The 26,281-nt window shown below is 42.8% G+C and overlaps 1 protein-coding gene across 7 annotated transcripts in view; it reads right to left on the bottom strand.

Annotated features, from left to right (window-relative positions):
- The window catches only part of TPK1 (thiamin pyrophosphokinase 1), a 516,426-nt gene that overhangs the window by 288,423 nt on the left and 201,722 nt on the right, over positions 1 to 26,281 (bottom strand). For 4 of the 7 annotated variants that reach the window (XM_038390021.2, XM_038390018.2, XM_038390017.2 and 1 more), the window contains one exon: positions 21,824 to 21,932. In XM_038390021.2, coding sequence (XP_038245949.1) covers positions 21,824 to 21,909 — 86 coding nt within the window. In that variant the 5' untranslated portion in view covers positions 21,910 to 21,932. The remainder of the gene's footprint in view (positions 1 to 21,823; positions 21,933 to 26,281) is intronic. The other 3 variants (XM_043508683.1, XM_038390015.2, XM_038390020.2) reach the window with 1 other exon arrangement.

Below are 26,281 nucleotides of genomic sequence, written 5' to 3'. Positions count from 1 at the left end.
TATAACTCACTGGAGCCACAGCTTCCCCACACTCACCAGCTGCTTTTTAACACACAAAATAAAAATTGAATATAGCACAGAAGCAATTTGAAGTGTGACCACAGATAATCACTGGTCATGGTTTTCTCCTAAAAAAATAAGAATTGCGAACATGGAGAGTTTTATTAATTCTCATATTATGTTTGCTTCCAAGCATTATTTATACGACCTTTTCTTTACTCTGCAATCAATTTAGTTCAACATTCATGGGCAACTCAGAGGAATAAACCATGAAAGGAGTGCATATCAAATAGTCTTGTGCTTTGCCATGGAACACGTATCTCTTTCCAATTCAATTTCAAGATGTTCTGTATACAGTGCATTCAACCATACTCCAAGTTAACTAGAATTATTGAGTATGGACCATTATGTAGATGCATAAACTCAGACTGCTTTGCATATTATTCCAGTTGCTTTCAGTATTCTTCTGAGTTCAGCCATGCTTTTATCTCCATTCAGCAAGACTACTGCTATTCTCTTCTCTGGTCACACCAGAGCCCACCTCTCACATGCTGTGAAGCATGAAGACACCCTTCATATCTGCAGACAACTCCAGTGGGTCCTGATGCATTTCTATTTAGTTCAAGAACCTTCAAATTCTTAGATCCACAGATTACCACATGGATTTTATAGTCCACATCTTCCATGCCAGTCTGTCTACTTACTGAAAATCTTGTCAGTGTGGCGTAAGAAAGTTCTGCACAGCTCCTGTCATCTACAACAGCCTTCGTGCATTTCTGCACATCATAGATACGTATTCAATTATCCAAAAACATACCTTTTCACCCTTGACCAAAATTCTCCATCTACTGTTAATTTTTTACTATAAAACTTTTACATGCATTATTTAAAACAATTTGGAATACAGTTTTTATGAAAGGCAACTACAGAAAATGCTGAATTCCATTTTATCATACTATGTGCAGGACTTGGGAAGTAAAAACATTCATGTGGTCCTTCTTGATTTTCTATTTCACCAACAGTCTCTTAGAAAAGGAATCTAGCAGTAGATGTCAGAACCCAGCCTGTAAATTTTGTTCAGTGTGCAGAGTAATTTGCTTGCACAAAAGTCTGAATTTATGCATGTCGATGGAATTTGGATGTGTAAATTTGAGTTTTTGTGAATGCAATGAAACGAAGATCAAAGCTCAAGAGATATTACCATGTATATTAACGCTGATAGATAAATTGTTTTTGGTGCATAACAACTTGAAGTGGGTGCCATGATCACTTACAACTGTAGCTTCTAGCCAAGGACCACTGGCTGATTAATGATTTTGCTGCCCCTAGGCCCTGAAATAAATTGCCGCCCCAAGCAGCTCCCCGTGCCAGCTCACCTCTGCTCAGACTCTGCCTCTTCCCCTGAGCGCGCCGCCGGGTCCTGCTTCTCCCCGCTCCCTGCCAGTGCTTGTGCACAAAACAGGTTCACGAAGGGGGGCGGGGGGGAAGAGAACATGGCGCACTCAGGAGAGGAAGCAGTGCCAGGGATTTGGGGAAGGGGACCAATAGGGGCAGGGAGGGGCAAGGGCACGGGTGCTGGGGGAAGCAGCCGCCTCTGGCTGCTATTATAAATTTGCCGCCCCTGCAAATTTGTTGGCCTAGGTGTTAATACGCTGCTGCCAAGGACACAATCCAAGGTCTTCAGTGACAAAAAAAGCTCAGGTTTCAGAGTAGCAGCCGTGTTAGTCTGTATTCGCAAAAAGAAAAGGAGTACTTGTGGCACCTTAGAGACTAACAAATTTATTAGAGCATAAGCTTTTGTGAGCTACAGCTCTGAGCTGTAGCTCACGAAAGCTTATGCTCTAATAAATTTGTTAGTCTCTAAGGTGCCACAAGTACTCCTTTTCTTTTTGCGAAAAAAAGCTCAGAGTAGCATAGGAATCCACCATACAGATTGCTTAATGGATGACTGGCGGTATTAGCCAATAAAGTAGTCCCTGGCTAGTGACCATCTTAGATGGCAGTCGTTGCCCAGCTAACCAACGGAGGTTGCCTCTTGAACCGTCTTTGCCCAAACTATGCACCAGGCAAGACTGCTGCAGTACTATTTTTTAGAAGTTCCAGCACTGACAAGAAGATGTATCTAGAGCAAAAACAAAAAACTACCTTCCCTATTGTTCACCATGAAAGCCTGGATTTTTCACTACACAAGTGTGTAAGTTCATGGCCAAACATACAAGATGCTAGGGTTGCTGATTTCCCTAAATGGTTAATTTTCATCTTATTCTTGTTTATTCATTACAATAAATATTCTGTCAGTTATAAGAACAAAGAATTGCATCCTAATAGCATTGTCTGTGAAAACAATGGTGATACACAACATTTTAGAATGAAAAAAAACTGAAGGAGGTGATACATAAAATGGAAAGACTTGCCAGGAATAAAATTAGATTTATAAAAATCATAGAAGAGTAACTAGGAAAAACAGTTTAAAAATAAATGGATTTACATTTGAAAGTTATGTTTTCCCATTACCGTCAAGTATGTACAAAATCCCCTTTTTTGTGAGCTACTGACTTCAATAACATCACTAAATTTAAACAGATTTGTAGTACACAGTAATCTATTTTCAAAAATGAAGGTGCATATTTGAATGCAAATTGTTTAAGTTAGAACTTCAGGCTTTCACATATTTATAAAAAGCGAGCAGGGCCTAGAGGAGAAAGAGAACGGGAAAAACTAAGAAACATTCAAAATCTATTTACGCTCTAACAATCCCTAATAAGTTTACTGAAAAAGCATTCCAGTGACAGCAGAAAGTAATCTGAATAATTTGTGTTCAGGTGCCGTACTTACTCCCATTACACAACTTCCCATAAAATTTGAAGTTTCGTGGCATTCTCTCTCCTGCCACCTTCAGCTTCTCTCTGGGCTATGAAAAAAAAGCAAACAGGTACTGCAATACTGCTAACCCTTGCTTAGTTCTCAATGGTGTAGCAGTGCAGAGTAGTTCACTTTAAGGGCTTCCTTTAAATTGGTCACGAGTCTGAGTTACTGTTGCTTTTTGAAAATTTACAAATATGAACAAAAAGTCATATGAGCTTCCTGTTATGTTTGTCTGTCTATCTTCTTATTTATTTATAAATAGGGGAAACTCTTTCCCACATGTTAAAGTTGATTTGTAATTCCTTTTTCTTCTATTTTTTTTTAAAATACTAATCTATAAAAGAAATCATCACCCACCTGACCTTTTATTTCTATGGATATTCAGGGTTGTAATAACTCCACTGGCCCAATTTTCACCTTAATGCTACACAACTAACAAACTTCCCAGACACTGGCAGTTACTCCTAATGCACAGTGAACTGGAACACTAAACAAGAATACTTTAGACTAACTCAGATTTCTTTCTGAACTTCTTTTGCACTAGTGACTCAGTGCACAGTATTTCATTGCTAGGAAATCCTAACTCCTGTCACCAAGATGGCTATAAATGACTTACCATGCCATAAAGCTGGAAATCACCAGAGCGCAGTGACATTGCTCTACTTACAGACTGCTTTTGTGCCTTCAGCATACTATCTGCCTATTGAGCTGGAGCAATAAAAACCATTAGATTGTGGGAACAAAGTTTATCCCTATTTTACCCAGAACAGGTTCTCTGTCTGGCAACTGTCACAGCTCCCCTCACTCCCCAGTCTTATTATCCATTGTAGAGTAATTGTATTTTCATGAATTGCTATAGTGGATAATACACGCTCCTCCATTTTCATGGCTGGTAGCTACTGCTTCGCTTACCTCCTCCTACTCTCTTTTCTAATAGGGAGGCAGAATTATTATATCTAGGGGAGTGAGTATTTGGCACTGGTGAGGCCACATCTGGAGTAATGCGTCCAGTTTTGGGCCCCACCACTACAGAAAGGATGTGGACAAATTTGAGAGAGTCCTGCGGAGGGCAACAAAAATATTGGGGAGCTGGGGCACATGACTTATGAGGAGAGGCTGAGGGAACTGGGCTTGTTTAGTCTACAGAAGAGAAGAGTGAGGGGGGATTTGATAGCAGCCTTCAACCACCTGAAAGGGGATTCCAAAAAGAGGATGGAGTTAGGCTGTTCTCGGTGATGGCAGATGACAGAACAAGGAGCAATGGTCTCAAGTTGCACTGGGGGAGATCTAGGTTGGATATTAGGAAACACTATTTCACTAGGAAGGTGGTGAAGCACTAGAATGGGTTACCTAGGGAGGTGGTGGAACCTCCATCCTTAGAGGTTTTTAAGGCCCGGCTTGACGACTTAGTTGTAGTTGGACTTGCTTTGAGCAGGGGGGTTGGACTAGATGACCTCCTGAGGTCTCTTCCAACTCTAATCTTCTATGATTTATGATTCAGTAGAGAGAGCACCACACAGACAGTCAAGAGACTGGGATTCTACTCCCAGTTGACACTGCCCTGCTCTGTGGCCTCAGCAAAGTCATTTCACCCCTCTGTTTCCCCTCCCATCCTTTCTCAGTCTTGTTCAATTACATTAGAATCACTTCAGAGAAACAACTCTCTAGTACTATGTGTATGAATGGTGTCTATCCAAATGTGGCATCATTTCATTTGAGCTCTCTAGATGTCACCAGAACACAAATAAATAATACTACTTCCCATTATTAAGATCTCTTCCAATGTGCTTAAGTGCTTTCTTAAAATTTAGGGGTAAATTTTGCTCATGTAGGACCTGCTCCTGCTCCCAGTCAAATCACTGGCAAAACTGCCATTGAATTTGAGAAGGTACAAGATCAGGTCCTGATACAGGTCTATCTTTCATCAATAACATAACATTAGAAACTTGGATGGGAAATGGCCCTGAGAATAAGGGCAGGATTGGTCCTTACTAAACCACCCACCAAGTGTTTTCTTCATTTTACAGATGGGCACACTGAGGCACAGGATGGTAAGCATCTGTATCACTGACTCACTGGGTGACCTAGGATCAGAACCCAGGGATCCCGATTCCCAGTTCCCTGCTCTGGACCACTAGACAACACACCACCATCCCCATAAATGAAATTTACTTCATTATGCCTGATACATCTCTAATATACCTAGGGATTCAGTTAACTAATCACAGAGCTGATGTGCATGAAGGCATTACTTTAACAGTCCTTATTGTTTGACTAGAGAAATCACAGCCATCTGTCCATGGCTTACCTTATTATTTTTCCTCCCATAACATAAAAAGAAGCAATCTACATCAAGACAGAAGAAACTGACATTTCATTAACTTTACAAGTGTGTGTGTAGAAGATGCCATCTTTCTGGTTAAGTTCTGATTTTTGGGAGTTGCTTCTCAGGGCTGAAATTCATCTGTGACCTCTCTCATGTGTTTTCCTATTGCATAGCTATGATAATTTGCTGGAAATGAGCAACACTTTCTGATAAAGATAATTAATTGCGAGATATGCAGACATTCAGCTAAGAAAAGCAGTTCCACCTCAGTCTTGTAGAGTAATTGGTAACCCACATTTCCTTGCAGATGACTTTCGGGTATTTTACTTCCAAAGGACCTACCCACTTGGACAACATTTCTCAGGAACATACTGTATGTAATATAAAACTATAATCAACAGTGCCTCTAAATAAACTTAGCTATAAAATGGCTTTTGCAGCTGCTTCCAATGATATCCCCTTCAAAATTTATTCTCACTTTGTGCGATCTGAAAAAAAAATCCCCAAACAAACAAAAAAAAAACCACCCACATACTACTTCTAGCCCTCCAATAATCCTAAAGTGAATCAGCATAATGCATCTTTTCAATCTCCAGTTTGCAGCATCTGATAACCAACTGTCTAGAAATATATCATAGATACTAAGGTCAGAAGGGACCATTCTGATCATCTAGTCCGACCTCCTGCATAGCGCAGGCCACAGAATCTCACCCACCCACTCCTATGAAAAACCTCACCTATGTCTGAGCTATTGAGTCCTTAAATCATGGTTTAAAGACTTCAAGGAGCAGAGAAGCCTCCCTCAAGTCAAGCATGCCCCATGCTACAGAGGAAGGCGAAAAACCTCCAGGGCCTCTCCAATCTGCCCTGGAGGAAAATTCCTTCCCGACCCCAAATATGGCAATCAGCTAAACCCTGAGCATATGGGCAAGATTCACCAGCCAGATACTACATAAAATTCTTTCCTGGGTAACTCAGATCCCATCCATCTAATATCCCATCTCAGGGGATTAGTCCTATTTACCTGAATATTTAAAGATCAATTACTTACCAAAATCCCATTATCCCATCATACCATCTCCTCCATAAACTTATCAAGTAGAATCTTAAAACCAGATAGATCTTTTGCCCCCACTGCTTCCCTTGGAAGGCTATTCCAAAACTTCACTCCTCTGATGGTTAAAAACCTTTGTCTAATTTCAAGTCTAAACTTCCTGGTGGCCAGTTTATACCCATTTGTTCTTGCGTCCACATTGGTGCTGAGCTGAAATAATTCCTCTCCCTCTCCTGTATTTATCCCTCTGATATATTTATAGAGAGCAATCTTATCTCCCCTCAACCTTCTTTTAGTTAGGCTAAACAAGCCAAGCTCCTTAAGTCTCCTTTCATAAGACAAGTTTTCCATTCCTCGGATCATCCCAGTAGCCCTTCTCTGTACCTGCTCCAGTTTGAATTCATCCTTTTTAAACATGGGAGACCAGAACTGCACACAGTATTCCAGGTGAGGTCTCACCAGTGCCTTGTATAATGGTACTAAAACCTCCTTATCCCTACTGGAAATACCTCTCCTGATGCATCCCAAAACCGCATTAGCTTTTTTCACAGCCATATCACATTGGCAGCTCATAGTCATCCTATGATCAACCAATACTCCAAGGTCCTTGTCCTCTTCTGTTACTTCTAATTGATGCGTCCCCAACTTATAGCTAAAATTCTTGTTATTAATCCCTAAATGCATAACCTTACACTTCTCACTATTAAATTTCATCCTATTACTATTACTCCAGTTTACAAGGTCATCCAGATCCTCCTGTATAATATCCCGATCCTTCTCTGAATTGGCAATACCTCCCAGCTTTGTTTCATCTGCAAACTTTATTAGCACACTCCCACTTTTAGTGCCAAGGTCAGTACTAAAAAGATTAAATAAGATTGGTCCCAAAACCGATCCCTGAGGAACTCCACTGGTAACCTCCCTCCAACCTGACAGTTCGCCTTTCAGTAAGACCTGTTGCAGTCTCCCCTTTAACCAATTCCTTATCCACCTTTTGATGTTCATATTGATCCCCATCTTCTCCAATTTAACTAATAATTCCCCATGTGGCATGGTATCAAATGCCTTACTGAAATCTAGGTAAATTAGATCCACTGCATTTCCTTTATCTAAAAAATTTGTTACTTTTTTAAAAAAGGAGATTAGGTTGGTTTGGCACGATCTACCTTTTGTAAAACCATGTTGTATTTTGTCCCATTTACCATTGACTTCAATGTCCTTAACTAATTTCTCCTTCAAAATTTTTTCCAGGACCTTGCATACTACAGATGTCAAACTAACTGGCCTGTAGTTACCCCGATCGCTTTTTTTCCCCTTTCTTAAAAATAGGAACTATATTAGCAATTCTCCAATCATTCGGTACAACTCCTGAGTTTACAGATTCATTAAAAATTCTTGCTAACGGGCTTGCAATTTCAGGTGTCAATTCCTTTAATATTCTTGGATGAAGATTATCTGGGCCCCCCGATTTAGTCCCATTAAGCTGTTTCAGTTTCGCTTCTACCTCAGATATGGTAATATCTACCTCCATATCCTCATTCCCATTTGTCATGCTACCATTATCCCCAAGATCCTCTTTAGCCTTATTAAAGACTGAGGCAAAGTATTTGTTTAGATATTGGGCCATGCCTAGATTATCTTTAACCTCCACTCCATCCTCAGTGTTAAGCGGCCCCACTTCTTCTTTCTTAGTTTTCTTCTTATTTATTTGGCTATAGAACCTTTTACTATTGGTTTTAATTCCCTTTGCAAGGTTCAACTCTACTCGACTTTTAGCCTCTCTCACTTTATCCCTACATGTTCTGACCTCAATTAGGTAGCTTTCCTTGCTGATCCCTCCCATCTTCCACTCCCTGTATGCTTTCTGCTTCTTCTTAATCACCTCTCTAAGATGCTTGCTCATCCAGCTTGGTCTACAACTCCTGCCTATGAATTTTTTCCCCTTTCTTGGGATACAGGTGTCCGATAGCTTCTGCAGCTTTGATTTAAAGTAATCCCAGGCCTCCTCTACCTTTAGATCCATAAGTTCTTCAGTCCAATCCACTTCCCTAACTAATTTCCTTAATTTTTGAAAGTCAGCCCTTTTGAAATCAAAAACCCTAGTTGCAGATTTATTTTTGTTAATCCTTCCATTTAGTTTGAACTGAATTAGCTCATGATCACTTGAGCCAAGATTGTCCCCTACAACCATTTCTTCTATGAGGTCCTCGCTACTCACCAAAATTAAATCTAAAATGGCATCCCCTCTAGTCGGTTCAGCAACTACTTGATGAAGGAATCCATCAGCTATCGCATCTAGGAAAATCTGAGCCCTATTATTATTACTAGCACTGGTCCTCCAGTCTATATCTGGGAAGTTAAAGTCTCCCATGATCACGCAGTTTCCATTAGTATTTACTTGATTAAAGACATTAAAAAGGGCTCTATCCATATCCAAATTAGATCCCGGAGGTCTATAGCACACCCCAAGCACTATCGTAGGAGAGGCTTTATTAGTTTTCTTCCCCAATGTAATTTTTGCCGAGACGGACTCTGTCTTATCCATTGCATCGCTTCTTATTTCTTTACATTCTACCTCATCATTGATATACAATGCTACTCCACCACCATACAATGCTACTCCACCACCATACTGATTTAGTCAATAATTCAAGATAAAAACATCCTGATGCTTTGGCTCTATATTGCTCTTTTATATCAGAAATCCAGTAGTAAATCCCTCTCAGATGTACCAATCATTTGCACTGCTCTGTGAACGTCCAAATCAGAGACCCAATAAGACTGATACGCTTACATAATGTAGCAATTTTATTGCCCACATACCTTTAGAAAATGCCTACTGATGCAGGGAGATAATTTTTGCTTAAAATTTAGGATTATAACCACCAAGATTTTTAAAGAGCTTTGCTAATTCTGAAACAAACTTTGAATTTCATTATCAGACTAAATCTATTAGAACAAATATTTGAAAATGTGTATCAAAGTTTAATTAGTAAAATTTTAAATAAAGAAAATAGATGCAATCTTAATTGTTCCTAGCATTATAGGCTTTAGCTGCACTAAGAAAAAAAAACAAACACCATTAGCTAATCCCATTTTGGGGGGGGGGAAGGAGAATAAGACCACTTACTCTCTAACAAGGATTTAAAAAAGACTCAGCAAAAAAACAAAAACACTACACCTCCCTTGTTAAAATCATTTTTTTTTTACTCTAGCCATGGGGATAGTATTGAAATTAGTTTCCAGAAATGCCGGCCAGATCCAGCATCTCATAAGAGATCAGTCGAGATGGTAGATTTACAAAAACAAACACTGATCTTGCATGAATCAGAAGGAGCCCGAGATCCTGATATTGGACCTTAAGAGCAGTAGCCATTTTAGGGTCAGGCAGAGAATGTTTAATGTAAAAACTCCTTCCCTAAAATTCTTGCCAAATTAAAAGAAAGAAATCAGTTTAACTTTTTAATGGCTTCTAGAGTTCTTGAACTCTGGGCCTTCAGTTCAAAGGGCAGTTCCTAACCATCAACTGACTGATAGTGCAGAGAGTGTCATTTCAAAGATATTTTTCTTTATATTCTGTGTCACATAATTTTCCTAAATTACAAAAAATGTACTTTGGGAAACAGAAAAATGTTGCTTGCTTTTTTAAAAACCAGCTTGCATCATCCTGAACAAACGCTTCATAGCTTTTTAAGGGATCATGATGATCATCTGACCTCCTATGGCCTGTGTGTTATATACAGAACTTTCTGTATCAAGCCCACAACTTCTGTCTGAGCTCTAGACTATCTTTTAGAAAGACACTCAGTTTTGATTTAAAGACTTCAAGTGATGCAGGAGCCACCACGGTTCTCTAGGAAAGACATTCCAATGGGTAATTACCCTCACTGTTTAAAAACAAACAAAAAATACCCCACACATCTTATTTCTAGTCTACAATTTATAATACTCTATTTCTTTTAAAACACATGAAACTCTTATTCTCTGCTGCCCTATTAAAGAACACTTCTATTGTACTTGTCCTCTCAATTCTATTTGGTTTTCTTTACACGATGCTGCCAGCAGTGACTTATACTTCTTCATTGGACTACTGATGGGGACTGGAGCCTCCTATGATTAGGCAAATTCTAAATTTAAAAAGGTCCTATAAATATTAAATCAAAATAAGACAGGCTGGCTGCTGAATTAGCGTCACTAAACTATGCTAACCTCTAGAGAACACAGGCAAGGCTGTCAAGATTTACTGGCTTGTCTCATCACATGTGATCTTTCCACATTTCATTCATTGGAGCATGCTGCTCACCCTCAAGTAGACGACTGATCAGTTCTTCATTTCAGTAGCAAGTATGCTGCTTACCTTTCAAAATCCTGGGGTGAAATCCTGGCCCACATAAAGTCAATGAGAATTTTCCCATTGGTGTCAGTAGCGCCTGGATTTCACTCCTAATCTCATTCTGCATATATGATCTCCTAGTTATTTCAACTTCAACAGACTCAGGCTCCGACTGACTTGCCCAAGGTCACGCAGGAAGTCTGTCACATAGCTGGAAATTGAACACAGGTCTCCTGCACCCTCTGAACCACACCACCATCCTTCCTCTCATACTATCCAGTTCTACTTTACTATGGCCTTAAGGTCTAATTAAGAAAGTTATTAATGCCTATAAAACCGAAGTAAAGACTACGGAGCATTTACCACCATTCTAAAAAGTAGTATTTCAGAGACATGAGTGATTATTAACAATTGCTTTTTCCAGTGTCAATATTATAACCGCGTTTAATGCAGCTTCACCTTTGTGTGCTTCAGGATGCTAGTCACATGTAAAAAAAAAATATCAATGCCTTAATCCAAAAGTGTTTAAAAAAATAGTTATTCAGAGATTAACAGTTAAGTAGAAGCCTCCTTGTAGAGTGGCTACCATCACTCCATAAGAATTCAGTGAAATGTGCAGCATCACAGGATGATCAGACAATAAAATAGGACTTTTTATTTTATTTTTTTTGGAGGGAGCAATCCCTTCTTCCTGTACATTAGAGCTGACAAAAAACCAGGAAATATATTTGCAAAAAAGGTTCACAAAATATTTGTCTTGTATTCATTGATTCTAAGGCCAAAAGGGACCATTATGATCTAAATCTGGCCACCTGTATAAGGCAGGCCATAGAACTTTCCCAAAATAAATTCCTATAGAGAATCTTTTTTCCCCCCACCCTCCCTTTCTGAAAAAAAGCCATCCAGTCTTGATTTAAAAATTGGTCAGCAATGGAGACTCCATCATGAGCTTTGGGGAATTGTTCCAATTGCTAATTATTCTCAGGTGTTGTCTACACTGGCAAGTTTTCGATGAAATTAATGTCGACAGGGGGGGCGGGGAAGGGAGAAGAGAAAGACAAAACTAACGTCACCGAAGCGTGTCTACATTTGCTCCCTCTGTCGACGGATCATGTGCACATTCTGGGCATCTTTGTCGACAGCAAGAGCAATGGACTGTGGGTATGTATCCCACAGTGCCTGGCGATACTACATTCCCATGCTAGGTGTCATGGGAATGCAGAAGCTGAACGCAGCACATCCTGGGATGTGCAAAAATGTGCCATCATGCACCACTTTGTGTTCCACCCCTCCAAAGGTCTCTGGCTTCCTTTCACATGGTTTTTCCAACAGTCATTCTTTTGTACTGCGCATCAGCATCTGCAGTGAGAGGATGGATCCCACACTTCTCCCCTATGCTCTGTTAGCTGTTGTGAGAACATCGTGCATGGCAGCACAGTTACTTGCAGAATTATTCGCAAAGTTAGCGGAGAACGAATTGCAGGCACCCGAGTGCGATATGGATGGCAGCAACTTATCAGTGCTTTGTGCAATCACAGAGCAGCTGCATACAGTAAACTGTTGCTTTTTGGCTAGGAAAACAAGCACTGATTAGTGGGAATTGCATTGTCATGCAGGTGTGGGATGACAACCAGTGGGTACAGAACTTTAGGATGCATAAAGCAACCTTCATGGAGCTATGTACCAAGCTGTCCCCCAAACTGTAGCATAAGGACACCAGATTGAGAGCTGCTCTTTCGGTAGAGCAGCATGTTGTAATCGCTGTGTTTGAAACTGGCAAATCCAGACTACTACTGGTCAGTTGCAAATCAATTGGGAGTAGGAAAGTCCACTGTTGGGGCTGTATTACTCCAAGTGTGCAGGGCAATAAATTGTATCCTGCTGCATAGGACCATTACTCTGGGAATTGTGCATGAAAAAAAGTGGATGGCTTTGCAGAGATTGGTTTCCCTAACAATGGTGGGACAATTGATGGTGCACACATTCCAGTTTTAGTGCCAGACCACCTTGCCTCTGAATACATCAGTAGGAAGGGATACTTGTCCATGGTGTTGCAGGAACTTGTGGATTATTGGGGGGCATTTCACGGACATCAGTGCAGGCTGATCTGGAAAGGTGCATGACGCACGCATCTTCAGGAACAGTGGCCTGTACAGAAAGCTGCAGGCAGGGACTTTCTTTCCAGATCACAAGTTCACGGGGGGAGAGGGAGTGGGAGGGAGGAGGAAGGAAGACAAGGAATGTGGAAATATCCATAGTAATCCTGGGAGATCCAGCTTATTCCTTAGAGCCCTGGCTCATGAAACCTTACACAGGGCACCTAGACAGCAGCAAAGATCATTTTAACAGGCTGAGCAGGTGCTGCATGGTAGTCGAATGTGTCTTCGGCTGTTTGAAAGCTCACTGGAGGTGTCTCAAGGGCAGGCTAGACCTTACCAAGGATAATATTCCCATGGTCATAGCGCATGCTGCACTTTGCATAATCTGTGTGAATCTAAGCGTGAAATGTTTGCTCGGGTGCTGAGCACTGAGGTAGAGCGCTTGGCTGCACACAGTTTGAACAGCCAGATGCTAGGACTGTCAGAGGAGCCTGATGGCTGCTATTAACATCAGAGAGGCTTTGAGGAACCACATTGACAATAAGAGGCAGCAACATGGCTGCTTTGGAGTTGCTTCCCTAGTGCATCTATGTACAATTTTAGGGCCCAAGATTCATGCAACACAATGCTTTAGAAACCTGTTCCCGAAGCTGAATTGATTGCTATACGCTTTTGTAGAACAGAATAAAAAACGCTGTTATCATCATCATCATCATTAAACACTGTGCCTTTTTAAACAATAAATAAAAGGCTAAAACCTCACAACTGTGCGTAGCTCCAGCTATCATTGTGCAAGCTGTGAGGGAGGGTGGAGTGATGGGGAAACTCAGGAGTGTTGTGAAGTGGAAAGTAAGGTGTAGGCATAGAGGGAGTGGGGCTAGCAAAGAACTGCGCATCTGCATGTGCTGCAGTGGAGGTCGACCATGGATCGGCTAAGTATCAAAGACTTGAGCATCTCTGTCTGATCCTCCATAACTTTTATCATCCGCTCCGTCGCTTGCCTAGCAAAAGTAGCCCTCTCTTTTCTGTCCTGCCTTTTGGCTTCCCAGCCCTCTTTGTGTTCCCTGGTCTGTCTCTCATCAACCTGCAGCACCTCCCGGAACAGGTCTTCTTTGCTGCGCCTAGGGTTTTCTCTTATCTGCCAAAGCCGGTCTGCAGGGATGTGTGCTGTGTTCTTCAAAGTCTGTGCTGAAGAGAAGAGGGCTTACTACATTCCAGCAAATGATTGAAACATTTTAGTAAAAAAGGGCCTTTGGCTAGTAGAAAGCACTTTCTCTGGTACTCTACACAGGCACACAGCTCCATGAACACCCCAATCATGGTGAGTGTTGGGAGGAAGGTGGTTGTGCGTACGGATGAAAAGGTCATGGCTTGCAGGGACCACATTCTAAGTTATCCCACACAGGTGGCCAACCTGTTGGCTGACATCTCACTGCTGTGGGTGACCAGAGAAACCAGGGCACAAATACTGCATGCTTGCGGCTTTCACCTTGGTCTACATGCAGCTCAGCTATGTGCCGCTTTGGTCCAAGCTCCAGTGATTGCTAAATGGCATGATACAGTTTCCTACAATGGGGGAAACTAATAAGGCTGCAATCCCTTGGAATCTGTGGCAAAGGATTAATAAGTACCTCTTGGAAACTTTCCAGAGCCTCTCTGGAGGATTCCCTGCAGGTCTCCATGTCCATCGGCACTCTGCTTGCATGATTAGCTACATGCAGATTAGCTACACAGGGCAATGTCCAGCTCACAGAAAACACTACCTGCCTCCTACTTTTTGATTCCCTACACAACCCACAGCAATTTACCCAGCATCTCATCTGCTTCCTGCTTCCCGTTGAGCACTTCTGGAGTGGAGAAAAGTTCCTGGCTGCCTGCCCCACCAGGCGACCTCGCTGGGAGTTCCACATCCTCTTCTAGCTCCACTTCATCCAGAATTTCAGCTGCCTGCGAAGTATCCATGGGGCTATCAGCGATGGAGGTAGGGTCACCACTGAGGATAGCATTCAGCTCCTTATAGAAGCAGCAGGTCTTAGATGCACCACTGGAACAATGATTCACCTCCCATGCCTTATGGTACCCCGCCTCAGTTCCTTTATCTTCACTCTGCACATCCCGATCATAACCATTTTCACACAAGCCTTGAGAAATTTGCCTGTGTGTCCCAATTCCTACGGGTAACTCGCAGCTGCGACTGAACAGACTCTTCTCCCCATATACTGATTGGATCCAACAACTCAGCGGTGGTCCGAGCGGGAGCACGTTTGGTGCGAAAGCCAGTCAAGCTGACTTGGGAAGCCACCTGCGAAGCTCCTCTGGGAAGCCAGCAAGCAGGTAATGAGATTTAAAATTCCTGGGGCTTGCAAAGGGGAGGGGCGGGTTGGCTTCAGGGCAGTGGATTTCAAACCGCTGAGAGAGTGGCAGCATGGGAATTGTGGTATACTTTCTGGTGGCCAATAAAAAACAAAACAAACAAACAAACCAAAAACCACAAAAAAAAAAAACAAAACAAAACACTCACTGGTGTCTACACTGCATGTTTGTCAACAATAAAGGGAGGGGAAAGGACAAAAGTCTCTCACAGGGGGAAGTTTTTGTTGCCAAAACTAGGCATTAAAACAAAAGTCACATTGCAGTGTGTACACTATCACTGTTTTGGTGCCAAAAGCCAGTTTTTGGTGACAAAAACTTGCCAGTGTAGATGAGTCCTCACTGTTAAAAATGTACGCCTTATTTCCAGTCTGAATTTGTCTAACTAAAAAACTTCCAGACATTTGATTGGGTTATACTTTTCTCTGCTACACTGAAAAAGCCATTATTAAATATTTGTTCCCAATGTAGGCATTTCTAGACTGTAATCAAGTTACCCCTTAACTTTCTCTGTTAAGCTAAATAGATGGAGCTTTCTGAGACTATCTTTTAATCATTCTCATGGCTCTTCTCTGAACCCTCTCCACATCCTTCTTTAACTGTGGGTGCCAGAACTGGACACAGTATTCCAGCAGTGGTTGCATCAGTACAAAATACAGAGGTAAAATAGACTCTTTTCTTCTACTCAAGATTTCCCTGCTTAGGCATCCCAGGATTGCATTTGTTTTTTGGCAAGTGTCACCCTGGAAGCTCACATTTCAGCTGATCATCCACCACAACCCCCAAATCTTTTTCAGAGTCACTGCTTTCCAGGATAGAGTCCCACATCCTGTAAGTATGGCCTAAATTCTTTGTTCTTAGATGTATTCATTTACATTTACTGTATTAAAATGCATATTGTTTGCTTGCACCCAGCACAATGCAGATTGTTCTGGATCAGTGACCTGTCCTCTTCACAGACCTAAGAGTGGCTATACTTCAACAAAAAAGCTTCAAAAACAGACTCCAACGAGAGACTGCTGAATTGGAATTAATTTGCAAACTGGATACAATTAACTTAGGCTTGAATAGAGACTGGGAATGGATGAGTCATTACACAAAGTAAAACTATTTCCCCATGGTATTTCTCCCTCCCACCCCACCCCCCACTGTTCCTCTGATATTCTTGTTAACTGCTGGAATTAGCCTACCTGCTTGTCACCATGAAAGGTTTTCCTCCTTCCCCCCCCTGCTGTTGGTGATGGCTTATCTTAAGTGATCACTCTCCTTACAGTGTGTATGATAAACCCATTGTTTCATGTTCTCTGTGTGTGTGTATATAAATCTCTCCTCTGTTTTTTCCACCAAATGCATCCAATGAAGTGAGCTGTAGCTCACGAAAGCTTATGCTCTAATAAATTTGTTAGTCTCTAAGGTGCCACAAGTACTCCTTTTCTTTTTGCGAATACAGACTAACACGGCTGCTACTCTGAAACCTGTCCTCTTCATTTACCATTCCCCCAATTTGGGTCATTGGCAACCTTTATCAGTGGTTTTATGTCTTCTTCCACATCACTGACAAAAATGCTAAATTCTGCAGGGCCAAGAACCAGCCCCTGCACGGCCCCACTGAAAACAGACCCACTTGATTCCCCGTTTAACGTTATATTTAGAGAGCTATAAGTTAACCTATTTTTAATTCATGTAATGTGTTCATTTTATATCTTTTATGTTGCTGGAATTTTGAAATTTATCATTTCCATAACTGGTTGAAAAATGGGATTTTATTAATTCAGCTGGATTTCACTCCCACCCCAACTCCTCCAATTTAACAAAACCCTAATTTGGAAAAGGTCAGCTCTGATGTACATTAATATGTCAGAAACAAAATAACTTCTTTATAATAATTACATCTCCAGTTTTTAACGTTTTAAGCTAATTATTTTGGCCCATGGTGCAACCTAACTTATGTGCTGCAGCCTATCAAGCAGCTCTTTCCCCTGTAGCCATAAGATTTAGCCAGACAAAGAGTCCAGCATGTGGGGGAGGGAGGAGCCAGGAAAAAGCATGCTCTGTGGAGCAGCTACACCTGCTACCTCACCTGTGAGCAGGAAAGGAGCACTGTGATGGAGGTAGACTAGGACCCAAAGGCCCTCTACTGGAGGCCTGAGAGTCCAGCCACACCCATCCCAGGAAAGGAGCAGTGGAGAGGTCCTCCAAGCAGGGGAAGCAGCCAGAGAAGCTGTAGGGAGCAGTCAATGAGGGCCCAGCAGCCTCATATAAAAAGGAGCTGAAAGAGCCTAGTCTGCTTTCAGGGACTGAGCCAGAGTGGGTGCTTACAAGAGGTGGGTGCTGACCCCATTACATTTGGTACCAGAAGTGGGATTCTTCAGCCTGACCCCTGATTAACAAGGGGCAGGACTATGGAGGAGGTAATCCACCTGTTGGTGGCAGGCCAAACAGCAGCAGGTAACTGAAATGCAGCAGTGCATACAGACTCTGTTGATAGAAAGCCAGCAAAGGAACAGGAAACCCAGTTTGAGACAACAGCAGTGGCATGAGATCTGTTCTAAGAAGCGGATAGAGACATGCTTGAGCCACATCACACCTGGTAACATGGGGGTTTAGCAGATGAGAGGCCTGAAGCCCAGCCATGGAGATGCTATGGGTGTGAACAGTCGGGACATTTAAGAAGGACTTGTCTTGGAAGGAACCAGTGAGGAAGGGCAAGGTTTAACGGCCTTTATAGTGGCGAGAGATGGCCACATGAAAAGATTTTGCCTGTTAAGGAGGTGGGCTTACTTCAAGGGAAAAGGCAAGGGCCTGAAGGATAGGCCAGATGAAAAGGGGACTCCAGGCACAAATCCCTATGATTTAGTGGGATGTGCCCCAGAGCTGACAGGGGAACCAGGCAAGGTGACTCTGGGCAGCAGAACAGTAGGGCTATTGTAAGAGCCCTAAGTGACTCACAGCCCATGACCAAAGCAAAAAAAGAAGCAGTATGTCCTGCCTGCAGGATGGCAAGGCATTTAAAGAGATCTTCCCTCTCAGAGAAAGGAGGGGAAACAATGGAAAAAAAGACAAACATCCAAGGTTGAGGCAAGACTGGGACAGTCAAAAAGAGACTGGGTGGGTTTCCCAGCCCTTGTGCAGGAGAGACCAAGATGGTGGCCTAGGACCAGGAGAGTCTGGGACCAACTGCATAAAGAAGCAAAGAGACTGGGAACCAAAGGAAGAATAGCAGAAGGGGTTTAGCTGGTGCCCCAAGTACAGAAGGATAGTGTGGGGATCCATACAGAATCCCAGGAGCCGTAGGATACAGGTGGGACCCAGACAAATTTTCAAGGTCAGCCAGTTATGGTGGGACCCCAAGCTGGACTTCAGTGAACACATTACCATAGGGGCTCAAACAGGGTTGCCCCAAAGAAAAAGGTATAGCTGTACAATTCTTCAAGTCCCTCTTAAGTGTTGATGAGCTAAACCAGCATCTAGAGTCAATGGAGCATGAAGTGCCTCAGAGCAGCTGGTCATGGATCTCCAGCTTGCTAAGGTGGAGTAAAAGCACCTGCTCCACTTGATATATGACCTTGAGATGGAAGCAGAGGCTCAGTGTACAGGGATGGATAAGTTGTGGTGTGCAGAGACCCCAAAGTCCAGGAGGCGAAGGGGAACTGAAAGGACTTAAATGCTCTCCAGGAAAGAGAGACCTCGGAGAGTAGACCCTGACTAAATGGTGAAAACGGCCAGAGAAACAAACTCTCCATACAGAGGTCGAGGAGGGAGAAGACCCTGCTAAAGCAGGGCAAGAGATAGTAAAACTACCACCCCAATCCTTATGGGGAGAGGAGGAATGTGATGGGGTGGACTAGGCCCAAAGGCCCCCTGCTGGAGGCCTCAGGGTCCAACCACACCCATCCCAGGAAAGGAGCAATGGAGAGGTCCTCCAAGTGGGCTAGAGCGGCTTCAGGGAGCAGCCAATGAGAGCCCAGCAGGCTCATATAAAAAGGAGATGAAAGGGCCTGAATAGAGCAGTCTACTTGTAGGAACGGGGCCTGGGGATATGGCCCTACTGGGACTAGGACTACTTACTGAAAAAATGTAGACATCCAACCAGAAGGGGTACTCACAAAAGATGGGTGCTGACCCCATTACAGGCATAAAGTGGGCAAAGCCTAGACTCTGCTTCTCTTTCTCCCCTACCACCCCCCCCCCGGTTCCCCACAATGCACCTCCCAGGATGCAGTGGGAATAGGAGGTATCCTGTCAAGGGCTGCAATAACTTACTTCAACTCCAGAGCCAGATGAAGTCCCCTGGGGAGGTGCAGTTACCAGCTGTACTTAACACAAGGTTGCTGTAAAGGATGCGAGTCTTATTTACTCTAAACTGTTGTAATTTACTCTCATTTTCAATGATCTTTCATGCTGCCAAGTGCCCTTTGTGTGAATGAGAATCAGACCCAAAGTCTCAGTCTAATCCTTTCAGTAATATCTCAACACTATAATTTATAATTAACATACTGTGGCTTTTAGTTTGATACAATACTATTAACTACCAAAGCTGTGAATTAATAAAATTCACTGCCTGTATTAAATAATTAACGTGACAGTAGTCTCTGAACAGACAGTCCTTTAATGAAGTTGGACAGGGAATTTTGAGAAATTTTTTAGAAAAGTAAATGAATATTCCTTCCAGCAGACTTAGTTTCTTTAAAGGAAGATATAAAGCCCTGCTGGATTTAATTTTTAAAGGTTGACTTTGATGGTATAATTTACCCCCCAAAAAGAACACTTCAAGAGCCAAGTATGTAGAGAGTATTTGAAACTAGTCAGTCAAAGTACAATCAGCTATTTTTCCCAAATTGCTTTTATATTAAATGAATGAAGTGTGTGCAGGAGAGATGAATGGGCTATGGAATGAGGTAAGATGAGAGTTCTAGAATATTGTTGCTCATATTTCACAGCTCATTATGTCTATCAACCAAAACTGCTTGCTTTTAGTCAAACAGGTTCTACTTCACATTAAGGGTCACATTGTCTGCTGCTGCACTGGGGCAGAGGGGAAGGGTAATACAGAAAGTAAAGGAGACTCCCACATTCTTGCACCACTAAGCAGAGGCCAGCCTCTACCACAGTCATTGTGATCATTGATCTTAGGCATCATGTTCCCCATAGATGCCAGGTACAGGTTGTGTTATGATTTTTCCCAACTTGACAAAGAGACCAAAAAAACCCAACACACTATATCTTTATTTGGAGCTGATCAGGAAAGGGGTGAGGGGAGAGGGAAGAGAGAAGAGAGAAATCTCATTATGTTTTAAATAACTGAAAACACAAAATCCATGCTATGGGATTCACTTTTCAAACTGGTAAGCTTGCAATTCTGTAATGAAAACCACAAGACTCAGGAGTGAATTGTCTACCAGCTAGTTAGGCCTATCTCCCTTTCATATCTGCCCTTAAATATAGCTTTACTGGCTTACTTGCTTTTATTGTCCTTAACCATTCATGAAGCTTTGACCAAATCAATCCAAATGTACTAAAAACAGACTCAGACTCAGTTGATCCAGAGCAGGCTTCAAAAAAAAGAGTGCCTATTTAATATTGACAAGAATCTGAATTCAATTGTCCTGTCTTCCATGATTTTACTTCCAAAATTTTACACCATTTTGATGCAACGCACTGTGACACAACCTTCTTTGCAAACAGACGTGGAAGAGAAGGAAGGAACCTCAGGATTAGGTTTCATCTGTCGCATCCTTTTCTTCTCTGGACATTGTGACATTTGTATTTGGGTTTGCTCATGTATAAAGTTGCAGCATTGGCTCAAAAGTGACAAAGTGTCACTCTTCCTCCTATCTCCATATCTCCTAAAAGCACCTAGATTTTCCGTAGAGGCATCATTGAACCTTTCTTGGGACACTGCAGAAGCTCTTTCACTAGGAAGCCACCAGTGGATGCTATTTGCAAGGTTGTTCCACATGCTCAACTCTGCTGAGCATATGAGGAGTGACAGGACCATAGTACAAAGTAAAGATGTCAAAGGATAATAGGACTAGGCTTACAATAAAAAAAAGTTTTAGGATGTTTCACATTTCTGTATGTTGTAATAAGGCAGAGCTGGCAAAATTATTAAATACACCAGGAAATATTGCTATCCAGTGCCTCTTCTATACAAATCACTCCATAATTGTGTACTGAATATTTGTGTGTAAATGAGATGTGGTGTATTAAGTAAGGGATCCACTAGTCTTATCCAAATATACAGAATACAAGTATCACTAAAAGGTTAGTAAAGAACAAATCAATTGCTTATAAACAGTCCTCTAACTCTCCCCACCCTCTACCACACTCTCCTCTTGCATCCTAAGCATGCTGGCTAATGTCTCATCATAAAGGTTTGAGGAGGAAAGAAAGAGTATGACAACTTAAGGGTTGTACCAATCACCTCTTGAGACAGGAAAGTGCTCAGAACTCATAAGTAATTACAGAAAAATAAATTATACTGGTCTTTTCTTGATAATGCTGTAAATGTCCCCCCCCCCCCGGGGGGAAAAAAAGTCAGTTATGTATTTCATTTACAAGTGTTCAGCTTTTGTTCATTTCAATTGGGTATCACTAGTCTGTTGCCAATTTATTGGGGTGAGGGGTGTGACTTCCTTTATTGTACAGATGCTGCATGTTTAAACTCCTCATTTCAACTGAGGTAGAGTGTAATGAAAATATATTCATCAGAATAAAGGAGAGGAATTAGAGAAAGAATGTGCAGATGGAAAGTGCAGGCCCATTGATGCACTCACCCAAGACTAAAGGTAAAGTATGCGATTATTAATGTACCTCTCACGATTTCCTTCTGTGATATGATACAGGCGATTAGCACCTCCATCAGCACAAGCTCTTAGAACAGCTGAAAATAAAGAAATGTGTCATCAAGATACTGTCACAATAAGCAAATAATCTTATTTTTTTGCTTCTAGACATAGTTTGATCTGGGAGTGGGTATGACCCAGCTCTGGATGCTGTGCAGGGAAAGAGGAACTCGCATCCTCCCCTGCCCAGCCAAGACTAGAAAGCTGAGCCCGCAGCAGGGTAGGGAGACTGCATCCAGAGCTGGGTCAGACCCACTCCCAGATTTCTCCCCCAGCTGAAGAGAGCTCTGCAAACTTCCCTCCTCCCCCCACCCCCTCAATGCTTCCTGCACCCATTGCTCCTCAGCTGCAGGGAGAGGGATCTCTGTACAGGGAGCTGCTCCCCCTTCCAGCCAACCCCTGAGCATCCAGAACCTCTCATACCCAGACCTTCCCACCAATCCTCACGCCCCCCCCCACACACTTGGAACCACCCCACCCCACTCCCCACCGATGAGCCCCACTCCCCCTGTACCTGGACCACCCTGACAAGCCACCCACACCCAGATCCCCACCCTGCTGAGCCCCAATCACCTTCACCTGCAGAGTCCCATTACCATTGCACCCAGAACCCTCCAACAAGCCCCTATGCATCCAGATCCCCCCACACCTGGATCCCCCACTGAGCTGCCCACACCCAAATTGCCCACAGAACCCTCTCAACCCACACCTGGATCCTGCCTTGCTGAGCTTGTCTGTCCACACCTGGTGCACCTGGCACGGAGGGGCAGGGACCTGGGGTATTTCTGGTGCAGGCCCAGTGCCTGCTCTGTGTCAGGATTAGGTGCAGCATCTCCAGTGAGTCCATGTCCAGGGTGGGGGGGAGCTGCACAGTGACTTCCCACCTCTGGGCAGCCAGTGGTCTGTGCTCCCTAATGCCATGCTGGAGCCTCCATATTTATTTGGCAAATAAAATTTGCCGAATTTTAAAATATTGTGCGCAGAATATTTAATTTTTTGGTGCAGAATTCCCTCAGGAGTAAAATAGGCTTAAGAGGTGAATTTAAACCCACCAACTTACCCTATGTGGGTACTATTACTAAGGCCTAAACTGCATGGGCATGTCTACACTGCAATTAAAAAACCTTCAGCTGGCCCAGGCTGCAGGGCAGTTTAACTGCAGTACAGACTTCTGGGCTTGGGCTGGAGCCCAAGGTGTAGGACCCTGTGAGGTGGAAGGGTCCCAGCACTCAGACTGCAACCCAAGCCCAAATGTCTAAACTGCAATTAAACAGCCTTGCAGCCTGAGTTCTATGACCCCAACTGAGCTGGCAGGGGCCAGCCACGGGTGTCTAACTGCAGTGTAGACATACCACAGACAATGATTTATGCACAAAATGGAATAGGCTGTTAACAGAACGATGATCTGGTCTGCTCTGATCCCGGTTTTTCTTTGTTTGCTTTCTTTCTTACATTCTCTGTCCTGCAATGTGCAAGTCTGGTTCCATGATGGTAACCAAGTAGACAACTAATTCCTGTACTGTTCCACAGATGGTTTGTCTCAATGGATATTACCTTTAGGTATTAAATCTTTAGCTAGCCTGGTCCAGAAGAATAAAAAAATCACACTCAGTTTGGCTGCCATCATTAGGTCACCAATTGATTTAAATTGTACTGACAAGCACAGATGTGAGGCTTTATTTTGATCCTGTAGTTTGCCATATTTTACCTTACATTTTATAAGAGGAAAATATCCTAACTGTATCATTATGAAATACAAACACCCATATGCCACCCTAGTAATGAGAACCTACTAGGCATATAGCCTTCTCTCACACCGGGCTTTAAAATATGACATGCTACTAAAAAAGTAAATGACCATCTTATATTACTTACACTCAGATGTGCAAGCCTCTTAACAGCAATATCCAGGATAGAGGAAGCCCTTAGACCTACACAGGGTCAGATCTCACTCTCTCCGCTTCCATGAGTAGAGAGGATGACTGAGCTCGTGATCTCGGGTGAGATGTGTGGTGGCTGAGGGATGGGATGACATTTTCTCCCTTCCTCCAAACCTCAAAGAAGCACTGCAAGTGGGGTAGTTTGCAAGATTTTGGAGGAAGCACATTGTATACTAGCAGATCAGCCTGGACTGGCTCCTGCTAACTCCATGGATTTCAATGTGAAAATCCAATGATGAGTTAAATACTCCTCCTTCCTGCATCCCTTTTGCAGTTCCTGGACAATCAGCCAACACAGCCCATACCAAAGAGGCAGCATGGTCCAGTAGATAAGGCACTGGACTAGGTTCTATTCCTGGCTTAACCACGGACTTCATGTGTCATCTTGGGTAAGACATTTAACTTTTGTGTGTGTCTCCTCTCACCTTGTGTTTGTCTTATCTATTTAGATAATCTCTGAGATGAGAGTGTCTTACTAGGTATCTCCATGGTGCTTTGACAATTTGACCCCAAACTCAGCTGATGCCTCTAGGTGACAGTGCAATAGAAATAATAAAACCATGGACACTTCTGCCCCTGGAGTGGGCATACTAGTGAGAAGCAGGGAAGTGTATCTGCAGGATTATGAGGCACCATGCTAGACACTTCAGTGTCTCCCCAAATATTCTAGTGTTTCTTGGAAACTTTTCAGAACCAACCTATGCAATTTAAAAAAAACCACACCTTGGAATTCAACACAAGCTGAAAACCAGAAAGTCCATCATGTGTATTCATACTGACACCCATATTGGCCATCAGGGTCAGACTGGAACCTTTCAAATCCACCCCACAGGCCTTTGTCACCTGAGCTAACAGAGTACATGATGATAGCAATAGTAGGCTGTCATTCTCTATGTGAGCCAGCTACAGAGTGGGAAGAGAATTAGACATATTTTGCTAGTGAGGTTCAGATAGTTGTTGAGAGGAATGGCAAGAATCGGGTTCCATTCCAGATTTTGAGCTCTAGTGGTCACAGACCCTTTTGTTACTTTCCCCAAACCCTTCTGCCCGTGACTCCTCCAGACTCTTCTGGTGCAAGTCCCGTCTCCCCACCACAGCAGCTCATCCCCCAATCACAGGCCAGGTCTACATTATTAACTTACATTGGTATAACTGCATTGCTCAGGGAGTGTGGTGGGGGGGGGAGGGAAAAGTCTTACCCAAAATCTGATGCTCTCTCCCATCAGCTTAGAGCATCTTCACCAGAACTGCTGCAGCTATGCTGCTATAAATGTAGTATAGAAATACTAGTTTCTTCACCTTCACCAAGCCCAGTCTCCACCCCTGAGGCTCCTCATCCTAGTACTAGTCTGTTCAGCTAGTCCAGTTTCCTTCCCTAGGATCCTTGCCTAGCCTGTTGCATTCCTCCTGCCTATTCAGAGGGCTTCTTGTCCCAGTCTCCCCCAACCTGCAGGCTCCTTGTTCAACCTGTTTCTCCCCCACCAGCTCCTCCTCACATTGGTGACCAGTCCCAGTAGGTCCGATCCCAGCAAGACAGGGTTCATGCTTCTTAGCAGGAGCAATCAGAAGACCAGACAGATTCTGAAACAACCTTTGTCAGCAGTTTGTGATACAAACCTGATAATAAGAAAAGGAGTACTTGTGGCACCTTAGAGACTAACAAATTTATTTGAGCATAAGCTTTCGTGAGCTACAGCTCACTTCATCGGATGCATTTGGTGGAAAATACAGAGGGGAGACCAAATGCATCCGATGAAGTGAGCTGTAGCTCACGAAAGCTTATGCTCTAATAAATTTGTTAGTCTCTAAGATGCCACAAGTACTCCTTTTCTTTTTGCGAATACAGACTAACACGGCTGCTACTCTGAAACCTGATAATGTAACTGCTTCAGAGTAATCAGATAGCTTGAATGGCAAAGAATACATCTTTTCACCTGCGTTGGCTGGAAGGTTGTAACCTTCTCTCAAATGAAAATATCACTACTTTAAACTGTGCCCTTGTTATCTTGAGATTGGATTACTGTAATTTACTTTTACATAGGTATATTTGTAAAGATAGCTTCAGCTAGTATACAATTGGAAGCTTCAACTAGTATACAACTTGGCAGTCCATTCAAGTAGCAGTGCTCCTTGCAGGGAGGGCATATAGCAGCTGTGTCACATGATCTACACTAGCCATCAACTTGTTTCAGAGCGCATAACAGTCTCGTAATCTAGAAGCCTAGCAATGTTTGGAATCTGGCTACAAGCCAGGTTCTTTACCCTCTTACGATACCGCAGTTGTAGATCAGCTACAACATTTGTCCTAGCTATAGCCATAAGAGGACGGCAGGCAGGGCATTCTCAGTGAATGGCCCATCAATTCGCAACCTGCTTCTCTCCTCAGTTCAACAGGACCCTAAGTCTCATCTTTCTAGGCATACGCCAAAGTTCATCTTTTTCCAGGGCT

Source organism: Dermochelys coriacea, chromosome 2 (genome assembly GCF_009764565.3).
Source record: "Dermochelys coriacea isolate rDerCor1 chromosome 2, rDerCor1.pri.v4, whole genome shotgun sequence".
NCBI classification, from domain to species: Eukaryota; Metazoa; Chordata; order Testudines; family Dermochelyidae; genus Dermochelys; species Dermochelys coriacea.
Note: the sequence above shows the minus strand (reverse complement) of the source record. Positions and strands in the feature narration are given on the sequence as shown.